Source organism: Parasteatoda tepidariorum, chromosome 1 (genome assembly GCF_982258835.1).
Source record: "Parasteatoda tepidariorum strain Cologne lab strain chromosome 1, Ptep-v5.0, whole genome shotgun sequence".
NCBI classification, from domain to species: domain Eukaryota; kingdom Metazoa; phylum Arthropoda; class Arachnida; order Araneae; family Theridiidae; genus Parasteatoda; species Parasteatoda tepidariorum.
This window is the reverse complement of record NC_141755.1, coordinates 3,490,209-3,511,876: the sequence shown is the minus strand read 5'-3', so window position 1 is coordinate 3,511,876 and position 21,668 is coordinate 3,490,209. Positions and strand designations below refer to the sequence as shown.

Below are 21,668 nucleotides of genomic sequence, written 5' to 3'. Positions count from 1 at the left end.
CAATTTAGTAAAATTAACAGTTATTTGAAACTTTACAAGCTAAAAGCTCGTTATTTTTGTTAACAAATAACAATGTCATATCGTGTTATATCAAGCAGCGGAAACAACTAGCAGGCAGTAGTTAAGCCGGCTTAATTAAAGAAGTTTATAGTCTTTTAATTGAATTCGAATTTAAAATGACACCATCAAAACTGTTAAAAGATGCAGTTAACATTTTAAAGTTAAATTCTCAAATTATTGAAAGCATAAGTAATCAGGTATTATGCATGAAATATTCCTACGTGGTACCGCATTTATTGATTATTTATTAGTTTTACTTATAATTTCTCTTGCAATGAAACTAACGGAAAGATTTCCGTATTGTGATCTGTGGTAGAATAATTGCCAAGTCTTGGAAACTTCCAGGCAGTGATCCGCTGGAAACTAAAAAATCATCACAGAAAGGGACCAAGGTATAACTCATAGCCACCCCCGGGCAAACATCTACATGTTTTTTTTTTTTAAATTGCAAGTTTAAAATCTATTTGGCACCTTGACAATTGTAGTTGGCACGACAGATCAGAATACGGAAATGTCCCCCAAACCAACAGTATCAACTTAAGAAATAAATGTTATGTTTGAAAAGAAAATTTATATTTTTAAAAAAAAATTAAGCATGAATGATCCCCAAACATTGCATTCCAACACTGAGATTGTAGAATTCTTTCATCTCAATATAAATGTGTACCTTTTTTTTTTACCTCTAAAATGTCCTACTTATATCTGATATGTGTTAAATAAGTGGTCATATTAAAATTAGTGATACATATCATTATCGAGTTTGACTGGCCGCTACAGGTAGGTCATTACATCTGATTTTGAATTGTGATGTAAAATTATATCTGTTATAAGGATCCAATACAAAATAATCATGATATTGGACCATAATTAAAAGAACGGGTAGGTTACTCTTTTCAAATGATCATCAGCATTTTGCATTGCCGAAAATCAAGGTTGGCAATTTCTCCCAAGACAGTGGGAAAAACCTGATGAAATTTAAGAAACTGAGAAAGACTATACAAATGTTTAGAAATTAACTAAGAATAGCTTAAATTTCAACAAATCAATTTTTATATAGTAGAAAGTAAAACGTTTTTCACGTTTTATAGCATTGCGTACGTACGTGGTAAAACTTGCGTTTAAAAAATCTATACATATATACAGTGTTCTACTTAAGCATTTTTAGAAGAGCGGCTTGCCCTTTGACATGCCCATTTTCTGAAAATGAGCCGTCATCCCTTAAAAACTTTCTTTTTATTCATATAATTTTTTTTAAAAATTAATTCAGTGTTTAATTAATAATTACACAGTGATAAAATTATCTGAGTTTATTATTTTGAGTCTGATTATTATTACAAATATTTATTTTGTTAGGATTATTCTCAATTGGTTTAATTATATAAGTTTCTCTTTTTTCGGGGGAGGGAGTATGTTAATTTTTTAAGCGATAATTTTAAAATTAACTTTTAAATAAGCATTTTTTTTAAAAAAAAATGTCCCTTTAAATGTTTATTTTCTTATAAATTTTTTTTATTTAAATTATAGAAAAAAGCTTTCAAATTTTTTATTCATTATTCATTTTTTTAGTTTACTTCTTGTGAAAAAAAATTTGGTCAGTGATTGGCTTTTAACATGTCTTTATTTTTTGTAAACTACAAATTATCTCTTGTTTTGATAATGAGTGAGAATTACTTTTCTGAATTATACTACACATAAAATATTATAAGAAGGTAATTTAAAAAATACTACTGTGTAAAGTGAGTACCCTTTCAGACCTTAAAAGTGCCTTTTTCTGAGGAAGCGCCCTTTTTTATTCGTAGGGAGAACTTCTAATGTATTTTTATACAGAATTTTAAAAACCTGTATCTAATTCAAGTGACTGTTTGAGTATTCATGCTTCACAGTATTTGATTAGAAGCTTAGTATTGTTAATTGCAATTTTGAATTCAATATGTAGGGTGACCCGGGGTAATTCACGATCACTCTGTTTCTGGGGTAAATAATGATCACCTAAGTTTTATTTTTAAAAAATTATTTTTTTTTAAATTTGAGACATGGACAAAAATGCTTGTACACTTTACTAAAGTATAACTACATTTACTTAATAATAAGTTTTTGTTTAATCTAACAAAATAAGTATCTTTGAAACTGCTTTCTGTATTTTCCATTTCAAAGATGGGTTTCAAAATGTGCATATTTCTGCAAAGATCCCCCTCATTCTCGTAATAATAAATATTTTGAGTTACTTTCTTTTTCTTTGATATAAAAGTAGTGTAAGCTTTTGTTTAATTGTTTCACATCAACTGTAAATTTTATAATTGATTATAGGAAACTATATCAAATGTTGCCCCCTACATATGGGGTAGTTATTGATCACTGGGGTAATTCCTGATCATTGTAATTTCTTCTTATAAATACAGTCAATTCGCTATAACTCGAATATTACTATAACTCGATTTTTTTATGAGGGCCCGACCCTTTTATCTTCAATTTCATGTTAATTATTCTCGATTACTCGAATTTTACTCCCTTTAACTCGATTTTTTTGGATCTTTTAAAGCAAGAAAAAAAACCTAGGAGCTGATATCTTGCCCCTTCCTTTGCAACAAACACACACAATGTCTTTCGCACTCTTCATGGAGAAGCTAAAGCTGTCCCTCTTGAAGTATGTGAACAGTGGTTAAATGAAACGTTACCAAATTTACTTCAAGCATACAGTTAAAATGATGCTTTCAATATTGATGAAATGGGTTTATTTTTTAAATGTCTTTCAAATAAGACTATGATGTTTAAGGATAAAAACTGCTCAGGGGGTAAAATGAGCAAGAAACATTTGACTGTCCTAGTTGAAGGAAATGCGTCTCGGACAAAGAAATTGCCCTTACTTGTTATCGGAAAATACCGAAATCCCCGATGTTTCAAGAATGTAAGTTACAAGTCTAAGAAAAACAGTCCTTTGGATTACAAGTCTAACAAAAAGTTTAGGATGACACCAGTTTTATTTGAAGACTATGTAAGAAAATTGGATCGGAAATTCTTCGCTAAAAAAAGAAAAGTTATACTCTTTATGTATAAATGCACAGCGCATAGTGATCTACCTAATTTGAAAGCAGTAAACTTGCAGTTTCTCCCGTCAAACACAACAGCAAAGTTGCAGCCGATAGACCAGGGTATCGTAAAGTGCTTAAACAGTCTTATCGTAAATGTCCTGTCAGAAAAATGATCTTAAATATTGTAAGCATTTGGAAGATTTGTAATTGATAAGCATTAATTAAATAATCCGATAATATTTTGAAAGTCCAAACCGAAACTAACGGTAAGTCGAACTTCCGATATGTCGAAGTTTTTCGTCAGTCCCATCAGATTCGAGTTATCGCGAATTCACTGTAGTATATAAAATAGCTTATAAATAGCTAATTGTCTTTTCTTAAATAACAGTTCATATTTATTAAGTGGAATTTTTGTTTTGAACAAAATTTGTTTTTAACTGTATACAAGACTGTATTCTGATTTGCACCATTTCTGGTTTGTCTTACCTTGCTTATTTTATGTGTGTACATCGTTTTAAGTTAATAAATTAGCCTAGTATAATTGTTAGAATAATTTTTAAGTTTATAAATTAGCCTAGTATAAATATGGTGAGAAATTATAAGCCTAAAAAGGATACTAAGCTTCTGGAAAACAAAATTAGTGAATTTCTTTTAATGATTGAAAATTAAAATTTCAGTGTGAGAGCTGCTGCCAGAGCTGTTGGCATACCTTACTTAACTTTACACTTTCCCTTAATGAAGTTAAAAAACCCAGCAAAAGTAACCCATGTGGGAACTCTCTTATATTTCAAAAGAACATGAGAATGAGTTGGCTGATTGCCTAAAATGTATGTAACGATGCAAAGATTTTTGAAAATTTAAGGCGTTAATCATTCTTCTTGCTTTTAAATAAATTGTTTTATTAGCTGCTTAAAGATATCTTTTTGGTTTATTTTTTGATCTTGATGTCTTATTTGTTAATTACCATTATATAATTATTTTCAAACCCTTTACAATAAGAACTGGTGATCAGCAATTACCCCAGAAGTAATCAGGAATTACCCCAGAAGTGATGAAGACCAGGGGTAATTCCTGATCACTAAAAATTTTAAATCTTTTAAATTCTAATTAGATTTTCAAACAAAAGAAGTTGGCATAGGACTCATCTCATATAGCCTCAAACTTCCAGTAAATATTAAAATTCTATTTTGAATAGTTTTTTCACAAAATAGATATTTGCGTTTTTTGATCAGGAATTACCCCAGGTCACCCTATTTTAAGTAGCGTATTATGTATATATTTAGCGTGTGATTTATTATGCAGTAATATTAATAAAATTTGATTTTGTTATTTAACAGTTCTTTATATAGTAATTATAAGATAAAGTTTTACTGTATTCTTTAATGTAAAATATTGTAAAAGTGCACTTATTTTAATTTAAGAAAATCATTAAATTTATTTATTTTTACAGTTGTTAATTTTAAGTTTTTGCCTCTGTTTTAAAATGATGTATTAAAAATTCTATTATTTAAAATGGATTGCAATAATAAACTATTTTAATATTTGATATTTCTCTTTAAAAAAGTTTATTCCACATGTGTTGTAAAAAACTTATTTATTCCTGTTATTGGGTGTTTTTTTTTTTTCACTGTGGAACATATTTTAATTCCTGGCTGAAATATATTTCACTTCACACAATGTTTAAAAACACTTTCAATAGTGGAGCTCTAATTCTCAAATTTATTCTGCGAGTAAACTTTTTTAATTTGCATTTATGATGACACATATTTGTAATGTTTAATTTAATCTTCAGGCTAGGTTATTTACATTCTTAATCTAGGTTATTTAGATTCTGAAATCTTAAATGTTACCGTTACTTTGCTTTCTAAACTTTTTCATTCCTGAACCTGAAATTTTAAATTTGTTACATACTGTATTTTCCTATGTTTAAATTACCTCTTAAACCTCAAAATTGCTTTGAAACCAGTGGCGGACGCAGAATTTTTTCAAGGGGGGTGTTCATAATTTTCTGAAACTACTAAAAGAAATTTGAGTCTGTAATAAAGCACTATTATTTCCCTAATTTAGACAGCTAGACAATTTTGACTTTTTATTTAGGCAGCATTGTTTGGTTAAATTTTGATTTGATTTTTTAAGTTTAAGAACATAATGTAATATCTTCTGAAAAAAGTCCAATGTCATATGGGTGGGAAGTAACACTTTGAGGGCCACTTTCACATTCATCAGATTTTTTTATGCTAGAAACGTTTTCTTCAACGAAAGTATCACATTTCTGTACAACAGAAAAACTTACATTGATACTTGATGCTGTCACTTCACTAATTTCAGGTCGTGATTTTTTCTCAAAATAATTAAAAATTGTTAAATTCTTACGTTTTGACATCCTAAAGATCCAAGAACAGTAAATATATATACTGGCACAGAAATAAATGCTATGCTCAGGGCCGGCGCTTACGCGGGGAAATACGCCATTCAAATTTTTGGGGCCCTTCGATTAAGTTGTTTTTCTCGTATATTTTTTATTTATTCAAATTTAAAAGTATTTATATCTTTTCATTTCAGAAAGCATGTTTAAAATTAAAATAAATAATAATAAATTGAATTTTACTTTATTTTGTTAAATTAGAACTAAATTTTAACCATAACATTTTGAAAAAATTTTAATATATATTTAAAATTGATTTTTTTTTAAACCATCATTGTTTTTCTTAATTTTTTAAAATTTATTTTCAAAAAAATCCATTTTAAGGGGGCCCCTAATTATTTGATATTACATCATCCACTGTACTCCGTTCCCCCTTTTATATAGTTTTTCACCGCATCTCCAAAATTCTCGAATTGTCTCAAAGACAACAGCATGTCTAGGATTACAGAATCATCGCATAAAGATCTCTCGCGAATGACAGCCAGTCTCGAAAACTACACTGGCAGGACAGAAAGGAACCAGTCCGTAACAGTATCACGTGAATTTGGTTTCAAAAGTACAACCCTATTATAGTAAATGTTTTTTCAGTATTCTGAGAAATACCAAGGGGAAAAAAGGTAGGCATAAGGCAGATAAAAATATATTGTCTTAAAAAATAATAGCTCGCATAATTTCTACTAAAATTTCTATTTTTGCCATTTTGTCTGAGCTCAAGGGGGGTGTTTAAACCCCTCCCTTGCGTACGCCACTGTTTGAAATTAAAGGTCAACTTATATGCTGATAACACATTTAGACGCAAAGGTTTTATTTGAAAACTGTTTCTTAACATAAACATTTTTTCGAATCTATAAGATAAATGCAAACATTATGAAAATAATGTTATTAAAGCAAAATTAAAACATATAACAGTAATAAAACTTTTTACATTCATGAGAAAATACATAAAATGTGCGTAAAACCAACTATTTTAAAGTTAAAGAGGAAAACTAGGCTTATACACAGGAAAATGTGATATTTATGCTTTTGAAAAACTTAAAATTAATATTTGACACATAAAAACTGAAACCTAAATATTTTTAATTGACTGAAGAATATTTTGGTAAAAACAGACCACTGTAAACTTTTTATTAACTTGAAATCTTAATCTTTCTTGATTCACCTTATTATATTCAAATTGTTATTATTCTTTAGCTTAATCTTTATTTTTCTTATTTGTGGGCGTTTCTTATATCTTATTTTGTGTACTTTTAAGTCATTATTAAGACTTACTTTGTGATTGTTTGTCATTTATTTTTCTTTGCATTTACATTTCAATTTTTCCAATTTCTTTTTCTTACTCGGGGCACTGTCAGTTTTTGGTTTCACCACTGACAACAGAAAGGCTCCTGTGTGTTGTCAGGATGTGTGTCCTGCTAACACGCATGTCCTCCCCTGTCCTGCTAACACGCATGTCTTAAAATTTTTACAATTTTTGTTTTCTGCTTGCTACAATTGTTTTTCTGACTTTATAAATTAAAATAAAACAAATTTGGATTAAGCTGCTTTAAGCGCTTCTCTATTTTGATTTATTTTTTTAAAATATTGCTTACATATTTTGTCTCTTTCTGAATTTGTAAATTAATTTCATTCTTTGATTAAAAATCTATTTCTATATTATGATGTAACCTCTGTTATTTGTTTTATGTTATTAACATATATAGTAAGTTTTATATTAGCATCTCTAAAAAAGTTATAATTTACTAATTTTAATGCTTTATGTGTTTCACTAAAGAGGTATTTTGTTTTTTATTTAAGGAAGTGACCTTTAATACAAGCGCTGGAGAACAACTGCAATGTTTTATTCCATCAGCATTATATATTGGACAACAAACTCAAAGAAAAAATTTTATTGGTAATGCTTTAAAATTTATATTTCATTAAGTAAATATTTTTCATAATAACAGATTTTTGAATTTTGTTGAGGCCATCTATGGTTATGCTTGCAGGATGCAATATAAAACAAATTTTGTTTTTTTAAGAAAAGATGTAATATTGTGTTGGTTTTTAAAGGAAATTTAATTTGTGAAGATAACTTATCATTCATTCAAGTCTAGATCATCGGTAGAAGATGTATCTTGTGAAATTATAAGTTAAAGATTAAATTATAAAAAATTATTAACAAGAATTTTTTTTTTTTTTTTTTTGCTATTTATTTTTTAGAATAAGCATAATGACCTTACATAGGATTACTTTATTCAACTAAAATTTTGAAAGTATAGTTTTATAAAAAGAATAATTGAAATGAACAATTGATTGCAATATCTATGAAGGGAATCTCATTCCAACATTAAATCATGAGTGGTAATTAGAAGTTATAAAACACTTTGCAAGAATTGTGGATTAGGAATCTGTGATTTGGCATAATAAATTTTTATTATTCCCAAGGTTATAATACAGTGAAACCTCCTGTTATGGACACTCCTGCAAAACGGGCGCCTCTCAATACGGACATATTTTTAATTCCCCGGGAATCTTCTAAGAATAAACCATTACGTACATTCTCCGCAAAGCGGACACTCCCGTAACCGGACGCGGACAGTCATTTTGATCCTGAAACATTGTTTTTTATCTCTACAAACCGGACACTACTTTTTCTAAATAAATTGCAAGCTAAAAAAAATGCAACTTTTCACCATTTCGAAAGCATGTAAATAAAACTTTTTGCCTTATCCATAACTAAAAATATTGTTAAGCTATTTCACCACCGAAAAATCAATCTTTCTCCTGTCACCTTGCCTTATCTTTGTAAAGAAAGGAGAGAAAATGGTACTGCACTCCTGAAATAATTCTGACATCGGCATCTTTTGATCTTTTCATCTGGACCACACAGGTTATGAGACCCCTCAAGTTGAAATGACTTCTCTCAATGCTTCTTCCCCATTGAAAATTTCTTTAATTTTCTTATCAATTTGAAGACTGTATTTAACACAACTGGGGTAAAAAAAAGAGAACAGAAGTATAATCTTTGAGGTGTTTATATAAATGAAACATTTATTCAGACACTTGATAGCTGATCAATTGTGAATAATCATCTCCATAGGTCCTCATGACTTACAGGTATGCATTACTTTTTTTTCTGTGAATCATGGGAGGTTTATTTTCCAAGAAGGTATTAACCATGTTCCCTATCAAATGATAAGTACTGGTAATGGGATGTGACCCTAATAATTGAAACGGACTGAGGACAGTACGCTCCTATTTGGTATCATATGTCTAACTTGAGTATCTATGCTAATAGGAAAATTATATTTATTTATCTGTAGCTACATCCAGAATTATGTATTTATATCAAACCTCTTTATATATTCTTTTTTATCCTTCTTATTGCTTAAATAAATATTCTAGTAGATATTTACAGTATCCTTGTAGACATTATTTAATTATTTCTACATCTTTGAGAATATTCTAAAAACAATTTACGGTGTTAAATTTTGTTATTAGGGTACCCTTCCCGTAAACGGACAACTCTCATAAACGGACGAAATTTTTGGTCCCATGAATGTCCGCTTAACGGAGGTTTCACTGTACTTGTTTAATTAAAACTTTTTTTGGAATTTAAAATGCATTGGATGTGGGAAATGGATGATATTTTGTTTATAACGAGAAATAAAAATGTGTTTCTGTTCTCAATCAATCAACTAACTTTTGATTACTAATGATCAGTTTTGTTAAAATAATGTATGTAGTTCTCTAACACATGATAGGAGTTATTTATATATGTGTGTGTACTGGTTTTCCTCTTAATATAAAGCAATTTATTAGTTAATCCAACCAAACCATATGTATCTAAATAATTCATAATTTTAATTTGAGTTTGTTCTTTTAAATAAATTTCCATTTTTTTATAAATTTGAACACTGCCGAAAAAATACAAGAACTAAAATATTAGTTATGTTTATCAAGTTTTACATTATGTAAGTTTCTCTACTTAAAGTTTACAAATAATAATAGTTCATTTCAGAAATACAAATGCTGTGTATTTTATATCCGTGTATAAGCCGGAGAGGATGCTTTTTACTTGGAAAATAACTCAAAATTCAAAAATCTTATGTAAGTCAATGTCAGAAAAATAAAAAATAAGGTATACTATGCATTGAAATTGAAATGGACACCCTCTCTTGTAGTAATGGTAGATCTAATAACAGTTGCACTCTGGATAAAAGAAGCATGAATCTTATGAATTCGTAATTGGAGGTTAAAAAAGTAATAATATTTCTCTCAAATTGTCTTTTTTTAAAGGTTTTTTTTTTCTTCAATATTTATGTTTAGACACACCACTTTCAACTATTATTTTATGTATTTTTATGTCTTGTATGTAAAGTGAGCAACAAAAAAAAAAGGACGTTCCTAAATAACTTTTGATCTAATGATAGGATTTTCACATTCTGGGACTCAATCTTATTGGCTCGAGAGGATGACCTCAAATGTGCTAATTAATAAGTGCAGAAGATATTTTAAGTTACGAAATCAGACACAAAAAATTGCTTTCTCTGAATAAACATACCTTTTTTGCAACGCATTCGGATTTCTGATCCCCATAATCTAGGAAGTGGCCACAATTTGGGAAATATAGTCCCAATAGTTTGGTCATGAGAGCACGCCTAAATTTCAACCCCTTAATGATAATTTTACTTTTAGCGTAGTTCACTTTGTATTGAGAACATTTTAATCAAATTGAAAATTTTTTACGCATATAAGTTGTATGATTTCTAATTTTTTGCATCATTTTAAAGAATGTAATTTAATATGGCAAAATAGTGAAATCTTGAGAAATTTAATTTCAAAAAGTCGGACGCTTAAAATTCAATTTCTCAGGAAGTATTCGACCGACGTCTTAATATTGTATTCCTTGCCTAGTAGTTGTTTTTTAGTAGGTATTTTATTAATATTTTTTGCAAGGATTCATTTCATTTATAGTTTTTTAAAAGTAATGTCAATGTAGTGTTGCCGTCTGTAGATGAATATACCTCTTCTTAAATACATTTATATTCACAGGTTGTAGCAAAGAAGAAGAAGCTTCTGTGTATCAATGGTTAGAGTATTGTTTACTCAATTCTAGTCACATGAGTAACCAAGAGATTTTGTCTGTAAGTTAGATTTATTTAAATTCTTTGCATTATTTATATCAGTATATTTTTGAACTGAAATCAATTTTTGATATTTCTAATTATCTCATTGTATTTATTTTTGATTAAATTTGTGATTGAAATTTTACTATTTTAAAATTAGTTTTTGGATTATAGAGTCTCTTATGGCTTTTTAATAATTATAATATTAGGAATATACAACCTGTGGAAAGGGGGTCAAATCTGCTTTTTAATGGTCAATGTGTAGCCTCCTACCATCTAACCAAAAATTTGTTGGAAATGTGTGTATATATATATATATAATATATATTACTGTTTTTCAAACTGATTTAAACTAACTTTAGTTATAACGCATTTCATTAAATCATAACATTAAAACTCCAAAATGTCAAGGGGTTAGAAGATTTATTTTACCAATCATTAGAAGAAGAAAAAAAAATCAGTTAAAAAAAATTTTTTAACATATATTCAACCTTTAAGCTTAAGTACTCAAACTAAATTTTTCTCTTGGATTTATTTAAATGTTAAAGATGTAGTCAATTTATATACATTAAAAAATAATAACAAGCTTAATTTTTCTTCAGAGAAATGTGAAAACCTGTTATAACTTAATTTTATTAAAAAAGACAAAATGTACATAACTTCAAAAGTTTTTTATTGGAGAAATATTATACATTATACTTAATATTGAATTTTTGAGAAATCGATATTGTTCCACAAATAGGTAACACTTACATTAGATTAAAATTACATTAAGGAATAATTCAATCTTGAATTACTATAAAAACAAAGAGTATTATTTAATGTATTTTCTGTTTCCATAATTAATTGTCATGAATATTATAATTTACATAAACAGGGCTGATTGTGCTCCAGAGAAATCCGGATTTCTGGATTTTTCCCTAACCGTGATCCGGAAGTTTCTGGCAATCCAATGTCCCAGTTTAAAAAAATCATTGATCACATTTATGCATAAGAATTTTTGTATATTTTCTTTAAAAATATTAGAACTAGAATTTATGCTTGACATCTCTTTCATTTGTAAATATTTTTTCTGGTAGAATAATAAATATAATTAAAGATAAAAGTGAAATTATACATAATTATTCATTTAAATTATGCTGCATATAATTTACTTAGAATTTCATGTTTTGAAATATAAATAATTTAAATTTATTTAGACATTAATTTTTTGAAATGCTTCATTAATGATTTTAGGATTAATATTCAGAATTTTAAGTTAGGCTCACAATCACCCCTGCATAAAAACAAAGTCACTGAATGAAGCTTGAAACTATTTTCAATTTTATATTCTCCTTTCTGAAAATAAAACAATGTCTTTTAAAGATTTTATTGCGAAAAATGCCACTTTTTTCTTAAGCATGTAAATATTTTTCTATCTAAGTAAAATAGCATGAGATTATTATTCAACTTTTATCGAATATTTCTATTAAAGGAAATGTACATTCATGTACACACATTAAATATTCTTGATTTTACAATGTAATATTCATCATTGTAGCAAAAAACATTTAATTAAATTAACTTTCCTCGAAAGAAAATATATAATGTTAGTAACTAGTCATTATGTAAATATCTAGTAATAGCAATAACTAGTTAAATACTCATTTTTGATATGAAGCAGAAAGTGGTTTTATTTGATCAATGAGGCAGAAATGGCCTGGTTGGCAGGGCGCTGGACTCTCATTTCTGAGAATGGGAATTCGAATCCAGTTGTCCAAAGACAACCCGTGTAGTAAATGGTGACTGGTACACATTAAATCTATCTGATCACAAAGTCTTCCATATTTCCGTAACAAATCAATACCTCTTGGGGTACTGAATTGGAGATTGATTTATCTCTAGTTCAGTTCAAAATAACAGACTGTGTATGTATGAATGGGTCCATTCTATAAATGGATATGACATATGGGTCTGACATAAGTTGAATTCTTGGCCATAGATGGCGCCACTGGAAAACAAGAACAATCGCGCCTCCTCTGCCTTAATAGACGACGACAACAACAGCAAATAATCAATGAATAAGAAATAATTAAGACTATGCAATCATGCAGAAATCTAAAAAGTAGATATTTTGTCACAATTATATTTTGCTTAATATTTTTTATATTTTATTTAATATTTTTTATATGTAATTTTTATTATAGTTTCGTTTTTGTTCAATATGAAGTTCAGCTTTTTTTTCCTTAAAACAACTGTGGCATATCTAATAAATACCCTAGAAGTTATACGAACGACACTCAAACTTCATATTATTAAACAAAAATGGCATAAACACACTAAAAAAGTTAATATTTATTACTATTATGTTTAAAAAAAACATAACTTAGAATTTCAGTTGTACCTAAAGAACATAAATGACATCATTTATATATGCTACAATGCTTGTGAATGTTTTCTATCGCCTCAATGGAAAATAGCTAAATATTATTTATTGCTATTTTATTTGTTGATTATTTTTTTGTCAAATAATGAAAAAAAAATAGCAACGCATAACTTTTAATGAATGAGAGCCATGCTTTGTGCATCATTTTTAAGAACATTCAATGAAACAAAATGCTGTTTTAAAAAATTTTTACAAAACTTTGAACCTGATATTAAAAAGTAATCTTTATGAAAAATAATAATAATGAATGAATAAATATATAGCCTTGATTTATGTGCCAAATATATTTAGATATAAACTAATACTCTTGAAATGTCCTTAAAAATTGTTTTTTAAGAAACAATTCATCGTAATTGTTAAATGTACAAAAATTTTGCATAGAGTGTCTGTATATTACGATATTTAGACATCTTCTTTTATTAAAACATAATATAGTACATGCTATATTATGTATGGATAGCTTTTTAGACACAAATGTAAGTTAATTATTGTATTTTTCCATATGACTTTGTTACATCCATATGACTTTGTTACAATTTTTCACCTGCGTGGACTTAGGTGAGAATGTAGTCCCATTTTCGATTTGTGCTGGAGAGTAATTTTGGAAAAAAACAATAAGATGTATTAGTGCATTATGTGTACTTTTATCAGATGTGAATTGCAAAAACTTGTGAAGCACCTATCTGGAAACAATTCTACTATTAATAACTCATCTGAAAATTATTTAACTTTCAAAAAGTTTTATATTTAAATCATTCTTAATCTTGTAGGAACTTAACCTAAATCTGAAGGATAGTGTATATCTGGCTCGAAACAATTTTACTATTGCGGATCTGCTAATATATCTGAGTCTTCATGAAGTTTATGTAAGCTTTTGCAAACTTTATTGTTATTTTTTTTTCAATCCATAGAATTTTGTTTTTTTATCATTGACTTTCTTAATTTATTATTGTGTTAGTAACAATTATTTGGTATCAACTAAATATTGAAAAATATTTATTGAATATTTTAATTTGTTTCATCTATGTTATTGCTTCGAATTTGTTTTAATTTCTTTCTTTTTTTCTATTTTTTTATTAGTATCATATCTGTTAAATACAAAAAGTGTTATTTGTCATTCTTGTCATAAAAATATTAATGCGTAAATTCAATTCCTGTTAATGAAAATATTTTTTAAAAATTCTACTAATATTTTGTTGTAAGTACTGATGTAAAAAATTTCCTTCTTTTTAACACATTTGAAATCTTGTTCTGTTTGAGATTTGTAATTTAGAAAAGTTTTGTTGATATCAACTTTTTAAAATTTACTCTTTTATTCGTTACACCTATCAGAAATAAAAACATTTTTTTTAATCGCTTAATCTTGTTTTCAATATCCAAAAGTAACATTAAAATGGAGTCAAATGTATTTTTAGACTCCCAGCTTTTTGTGTGAAAGTTTAATATAAAGAAATGAATTGTTGTTATAAAGTTTGTTTTAAAGATTCTGAGTCTTTGATTTTAAAGTATGTATTATACATAAGGGTTTTAAATAAACAAATCATGCAGATATTTGCAATGTGTATTACATAAATAACATAGACTGAAACAAAAAATGTGGAATCTTATTTAATTTAAAATATAAGAAAAAAATGACGCATCACCAGAAAATGACTAAAAAAGGAAAATTATATATTTCTTTCTCCTTAAGGGAGATTCTCTTGTAACATTTTAAATTAGTTGTGAAAGTAACTGAGGGTGGTTAGATAGCCACAACCTTAGTTGTCTAACCTTGTTACTAGGACTCCATTTAAAAGTTCTTTTTTTTTTAAAAAAAAGTGATTCTTAGGAAATATATTTTATACTTTAATACTTTTTCTTACTAAAATATGAAATCAAAAGCAGTCAACAGAAAAGTATCTTGTTTTACAACGATGAAAATTATCCTTTTCTAAATATTAAATTAATCTTTTCGCAATCTGAACTAAAGATGCAAGTGTTTAATTATCAAAATTTTATTACAATACATAATGTCTTACACGTTTTTTATTTTATCTTTTGTTCAGTTCAAAAATTTATTTACCACTTTAAATAATTTTGACTTCCAGGTTTGCATCTGTACCTTCATCTTATAGTTTTAGACTTATGTCTATGTTGTTTATAACTTTAATTTTGTTGTGTTTATAAATGTGATCTTTTTTGAACTTTTATTTTGCCATATGTAAAATGATATTTCCTTTTTTGGTTGCATATTTTTTGCTAAATTTAACTGAATATGTGTTTAGCTTTCTATGTTCTAAAATTGATCGCTCCAACCATAGCTCATTTAGAAAAAACATTTGTTTTTAGTTAAGACTATATTTTCTATCATATTCAGAAAAATTAATAAAATGAATTGTTTCTTATTACAGTAATTTCATAGCTACAAACTTCTTGCAAAAAAGTTTACTTTGTAATCGCAAAATTTTTGCTTTGTTTTATTTTTACGCAATAAATTTAGTTTAAAATAATTTTTATTGCCATGACAATTGAATAACTTACATAAATATGGTCTAATAATCAACTTGAAATGTTTTACAATGTTAATCAGATTCCAAGAATTCTGCTTATTTTAATTTATGTCAGTAAGGAAAAATTTCCTCTAAAAACCTGACATCTTAACAGTTCGCATCTATGTGTTTCTTGTGCAAACTCTATTCTTTACTACCTAACTTTGAGTAAAAAATAAAGAAAATAACTTAAGTTTTTTAATATATAATAAAAATGCAATTCTCTCATTTTTAGTCAAAACTGACGTTCCAAGAAAAAGAAGTATATTCAAACCTATCCAGATGGTTTCGACAGGTAATATATATAAAATTTGGTGAATTTAAAGGTTCTAGCTTGTTTCGCTTTGTGGACAAAGTTTTTCTTTGGTAGCAAAGTCTGTGTTTTAATGCTCTTAGTGTAGTAAACTTGTAGTAAATTTATTTTGACCACCATGACATATAACTAATTCAAATGTATGTATAAAATGACAATTTCTTTCAGCTATCTTGTGGTATTGGCAAAATTCTGAATGCTTTAGTTTTTATTTCTCAGTCGCCTGATAATATCTTTTACAGAAAGCAAAATAGTTGGCAACCCTGTAAACTGTTTCATAAAATGAGAAAATCAAATCTTTATTTTCCGTATGCATAATATTCACCTGTCAGTCCTTGATAATAATTGCAAATATCAAACAAACAAAAATAACAAATGATCAATATTAAGTGAATAAAAATTGAATGCAATCACTTTATTTCATTTCAAAATATTAATGTTAATTAATTATATTTTTTAATTTTGTTAAATTATGTTGGTGCTTCTAGCTCTAACACTTGTTGACTATATTATCATAGATAATTGTCAGTATTTAACTTTATAAAATTAAATCTTAACATACACATCTTTTTTTTAAAAAAATAACTTCTTTAAATTTTTTTAGTCATTTTTTTTTCTAAACAAACTATTCTTCTAAATGAATGTTGCATACTGGAAATGCCATTGAAATTTAAACAATTCTAACAATATTTAATACTGTTTAGTGTTGAAAATCACTCTTTCCCATCTTTGAAGAAATCTTTGTACAGCTTGTTTTTGAATAGTGCGACAGTTTAGAAAAAAAGTTAAAATTAGGGTTATTAATTTCTTTAAATAATAAATTAAATTTCTGTTGATGTATTACAACACACCGGGTGGTTCAAGTTTTGTTTCTTATAATAATATAGAGCCAGCTCTGGTTTACCAATATCAATGAAACTATGGATAAATGGTAACTGGACCATGAGGAAAAAAGGTCTACCATAAACTCAAAAACTTTTTCTAAATCGTAGCATATGTTCACTGTTACAGTGCACCCAAAAAATCGACCACCCTAATTAACTTTTGCTCTAATGATTAGATCTTCATGCTTTAGGACTCAATCTTCATGGTTCAAAGGGGTGACCTGAAATATCCCAATTAATTGGTGCAGAGAATATTTGAAGTTATGAAATAAGACACAAAAGCGTATTTTGTCCGAATAAGGGGGTAGCCGCATTTTGGTCAGGAGAGCGATCCAAAGTCTGGACCTCTTACTGTTAATTTTATTTTTTGCATATTTGGCCACATCTCGAGAACTTTTTAAGGAAACATTTTTGCACATAATTATAGAATTCGCTTATTTAAAGATGATGAATTGCAAAAAAATACATTTTAGTTAATATTTATTATGTTTTTATTATTTTATTTAATAATAGTCAAAATTTTTGAGTTGTAAGGTATAAAATTTTTTACATCATTTTAGAGTAATATTTACATATGGTGAAATACAAAATTTGAGCGAAATCAGTCGCAGAGTTCCTGAAAAATCGATTTTTAACTATATAACTGATTTCGTATCTTTAAATATCATCTGTGTTAATTAATTAGCATATTTAATGTCGCCCTCTCTAACCATTAAGATTGGGTCCTAGACTAGTCCTTATTGGGTTTCCTATCATTAGATTCAAAAAAGTTATTCTGTTAGTTAGATGCAAAAGTTATTCAGGATAGTCGGGGGTCCTCGCTGCACTCTACATTTTTGTCAAACATATTTAAAACATATTATTAGGAGTTGAACATTTAGTATTTCTCGCTATTTTGCAGCAACATAACTTCTTTTTATCTCAGTTTCATTTGAAAACTACTTTTATGCAACATCCGTCATACTTGCAACATACATTTCAGTAATCTTTTTCAATCAAATCACTAATTTTTTTCAGTTATTTTTCTATAATATAAATGGTTGAAAAAACTGCATTATTTTTGTAGTTTATTACCACTATTTTGTTTCAAATGATGCTAACTTCTCCATTACTCTAAGGAGACAAACTTAAATTAAATTTAAAAGAATAATTAAGAAATATTTATTCATGTTTACATGAGCCAGTTTGTTATTCCAAAACATTTGTATAGAATTTCTTCATTTGATTCTCAACTTTTTTTACCTTTCTCGACAGTGAATATTTAATTTAAGAAATTCAAAATTATTAAATACTTGAAATTTTTTAATTGTTTAATGCTCTTTTATTTCCTGTAAAAAATGAAGTACAATCGAAAATACGTCCCCTTCCTTTTAATTAACATCAATGTCTTACGAATGTACATTCACATGTGAAAGTGTGACCAAAATGACTAATTATCTATTTTTCTTAATGGCTAGTTTAAATATTAGTTATACATGATTCTAAATTCGTAATTCTTGTTAACACTCAGCTGCAGCCACTGGGTCATTTTCGATACCTCCATTGATAGACTCGCGAAGATTTACTAAACTATTGTTAAAAGTAGTTTCCAGGACTTGCTACAAACTACTGTATATATATATATATATATATATATATATATATATATATATATATATATATATATATATATATATATATATATATATATATATATATATTACACTACTAACTTTTTTTTTTAATATTGCTCCCTACACTACAAACCACAAAAAAGTAGTGACTACAGTAGTTTCACTACTTATAGTGCACTATTTCTGACCATATTGTAGTCAGGAATAAGTTTACGAATGTTGCTGTCTGCTGTCATTTTAAACTACTCCAAATTCCATTAAGGTCATTTCTCATACCCCAAAACCCTTCATCAAAAATTTATATTTGTATGGTAAAATATGAGATTTTTTTTTAACTCAAATTTATTTTTCTTGTGTTTCATGTAACATATTTATCAAATTTCATCCATGCCCATCCTTTAAAACAGACGCAATGTTGATTTAAGCAAGTTAAATCTATAATTACTTATCTATTACATTTTATCTTTAAATACAAACTAACAATAAAGATAATACTAAAAGAAAACAAAAAAAAATTTATGTAAATTATTAAAACTTCTTTGAAAAAAACGCTCTTAAAAGCAGCAGAAATTTCCCAAAAAGGATGAATGTAGCAATAAAGGAAATAAAAAAATTACCACAACTGACGTCTTCAGGGGGTACCCCCTGAAGACGTCGGCTTCGGTGGTCATATTTTTATTTTTGTTTCCTTTATTGCTAATAGGGTGCTTGTACTTTGTCAAAAGTTTTGCTAAAGAAAGAAGAGAAAAACACTTAAAAACTACTTATAATTTTTATAATTCTTTTCTCAAATTATCATTTAATTTCTATAATTAAATTCTATTTCTTTAAAAATGTAAGTTTTGATGTTTGGTGCACGCACTTTAGTTACTTTTTGAAACTAATTAATATTTAATTTAGGATTGAAGTTTGCTAATTTTTTTTTTCTAAAACATGACATTCATTTTTCAAAAATAACTAAAGAAACTTTTTTTTACTTAAGTAAATAAATGAATGTATTAAAAATTATATATATATATATATATATATATATATATATATATATATATATATATATATATATATAGCTCAAAAAAGACAAAAAGGGTAAAAAAAAAAATGAGAGAAAAGCTAAGAAAATTAACAAGTCTTATATGTAATATTTAAATACTCGATATTTGAACTTATATATATCAGTAGTATTAAGAAAAATTTTAAAGATAAAATAATTGTCTTTTTGTTTTACAGAAATAAATGAAAAACATATTCTGTTCATTGAATTTGTTATTAAAACCTAACTTCCTATTTTCTGAATTTTCTTTATATCTATATACACTTTTTTTTTTTTAAAAAAAATAACTCTTACTTTTAAATAAAATAACACTTATTTTTAATAAAAAGAAATAAGATTTTCAGTTTTATTAATAAATAAATCTCTGCTACTCATAAACAATCAATGTCTATGAAATACATATGTAGGCAGTTTTCTATGCACTATATTTTTAATTATGCGTATGAATTTAAGTCATTTTTTGAAGCTGAATTAATAGTTGTAGCATCTAAAGAAGGCAAAAAAAAGAAAATTGAAGCTGATTTAAATGAATTTTTTTAAAGAAGAAAAAAAAACGATTGATTTTAAATCATAATTAAGTCAGTAATTTGATGATTAAATACTATAGTTCACCTGCTTATAGATTCCACTAAATTATGTGTTGTGCACAAAAAAAACGATCTTTAAATTTAACATAAAATATCTCAAAAATAATGTCCACATCAGTAAAAAAAAATTTTATCAGAATATTTCTTAATCATTTTCGTAGCAATGTACTAATTTGCTATTTTTTTAACTCCTATTTTTTGGAATATGTGAGTGAAGAAATGCTCACAGCAAAAACTTTCAGTGTCATTCATGTCAGTAACTTTCATTTAATACAGAAAGATGTCGCTTTCTTATAAAAACTTATAGGGGGGGGGGTGAAGATTGCATAAATGTCTTGATTTCAATCTAGTCATTCTTTCATGATGTTAAATATTTTTCATTTTTGTTAGTTATATATATATTAACAATGATAGATCTGTATTTCTCTTTCTAGGTTCAAAATGAAACGAGTCCTTCTGATCTATACCCCAAAATAGTTTTTACTAAAACAAAGCTTTACACTTAATTATACTGTTCATTTTTATGTATTTATTTAAGCCTGACTGTGTTATTAAAAAAAATTTTCATTTAAATGTTTGTATTTTTTATTTCTTTGCATTTACCAGTTGAACTCAATAATATTGATAATAATTTAATATTATGGTAATTGATTGTTTGACCAAAAATATCCATTTTAAAAAAAGTTCCTCAGTTTTAAAAAAATGATAATAATTACTAAATTTTAAATGTGTACTATTATGGTCAAGCCGACCAGCCTGTGTAGGGGTCAGGGAACTGGCCTTGCATCAGAAAGGCTCTGGGTTTGAATCCCGTGCAAGACATGGACTTACTGTGGGGAGCAACGTTGGTGCCCCTGGAAAAGTAGTCAACAAATCTGCCCTTCAGATGCCTGTATGATGTAGGTCATTCCCCAGGCGGGCATTGAAAAAGAAAAAAAAAAACATTATGGCAAAAGAAACAAAAAGAAAGTTGGTTTTTGTACTTAACAAAATAAGAAGTTTGAGTATTGCCAAAGCAGCAATACTTTTAACTGTTATTTTCACTTAATTAATAATGTCTTTATATATTTTAACTAAGTGTGAAATGCAGAGACGATTGTTCACCGTAAAAAATCTTAGTTTTCCTGATTTTTGATCTGGAAATCCAAGGTCCAGAAGTTTCAAGAAATCATCGATTACATTAATGTATAAAGATTCTTATATATTTTATTTAATAATATTAGAGCTTGAATTTATACTTGGCTCCTCTTTCATTTGTCAATATTTTTTCTGGTAGAATAATAAATGGGATTAGAGATAAGGGTAACATAATATTAACAGCACATAACTATTAATTTAAATTATGTTGCATAGAATTTATTTAAAATTTGATGTTATGAAAATATCAATGATTTAAATTTATAAAGACATTAATTTTTTAAACTGCGTCATTAATGATTTTACTCAAGAAATTGTCAGGATTTTTGAGTTAGGCTCGCAAGCAACCCTGGAAATGTAAACAGTTCTTAAATTATTATTTTTCTAAATCTTTTTTTTTTTTTTTTGGTCTAAAAAACTATGATATATAATTATTGTGTACTAAAAATAAAATATATTGTGCAACATTCATTTATTTTTGTAATTAACCCTTTCATACGTTGGGTGG

At 27.1% G+C, this 21,668-nt stretch overlaps 1 protein-coding gene across 2 annotated transcripts; it reads left to right on the top strand.

The window, feature by feature from the left end:
* Positions 1 to 68: 68 nt before the first annotated feature.
* Positions 69 to 20,596, top strand: AIMP3 (aaRS-interacting multifunctional protein 3). Of its 2 annotated transcripts, none has more exons than XM_016067310.5 (6): positions 69 to 284; positions 7,309 to 7,405; positions 10,549 to 10,640; positions 13,818 to 13,913; positions 15,811 to 15,870; positions 20,458 to 20,596. In XM_016067310.5, the coding sequence occupies exons 1-6, from the start codon at positions 177 to 179 to the stop codon at positions 20,527 to 20,529; spliced, it is 525 nt and encodes a 174-aa protein (XP_015922796.3). In that variant the 5' UTR covers positions 69 to 176; the 3' UTR covers positions 20,530 to 20,596. The 2 variants fall into 2 exon arrangements, with proteins under 2 accessions (XP_015922796.3, XP_015922802.3); XM_016067316.4 differs by having other exon boundaries at positions 70 to 257.
* Positions 20,597 to 21,668: the final 1,072 nt, after the last annotated feature.

Bases quoted from the DNA above. Each gene is read 5' to 3' on its own strand.
- AIMP3 (XM_016067310.5), top strand. From the start codon at position 177: ATGACACCATCAAAACTGTTAAAAGATGCAGTTAACATTTTAAAGTTA. The intron at 7,406-10,548 runs GTAATGCTTTAA...TTATATTCACAG, and splicing joins TCAAAGAAAAAATTTTATTG to GTTGTAGCAAAGAAGAAGAA. The intron at 15,871-20,457 runs GTAATATATATA...TTCTCTTTCTAG, and splicing joins TATCCAGATGGTTTCGACAG to GTTCAAAATGAAACGAGTCC.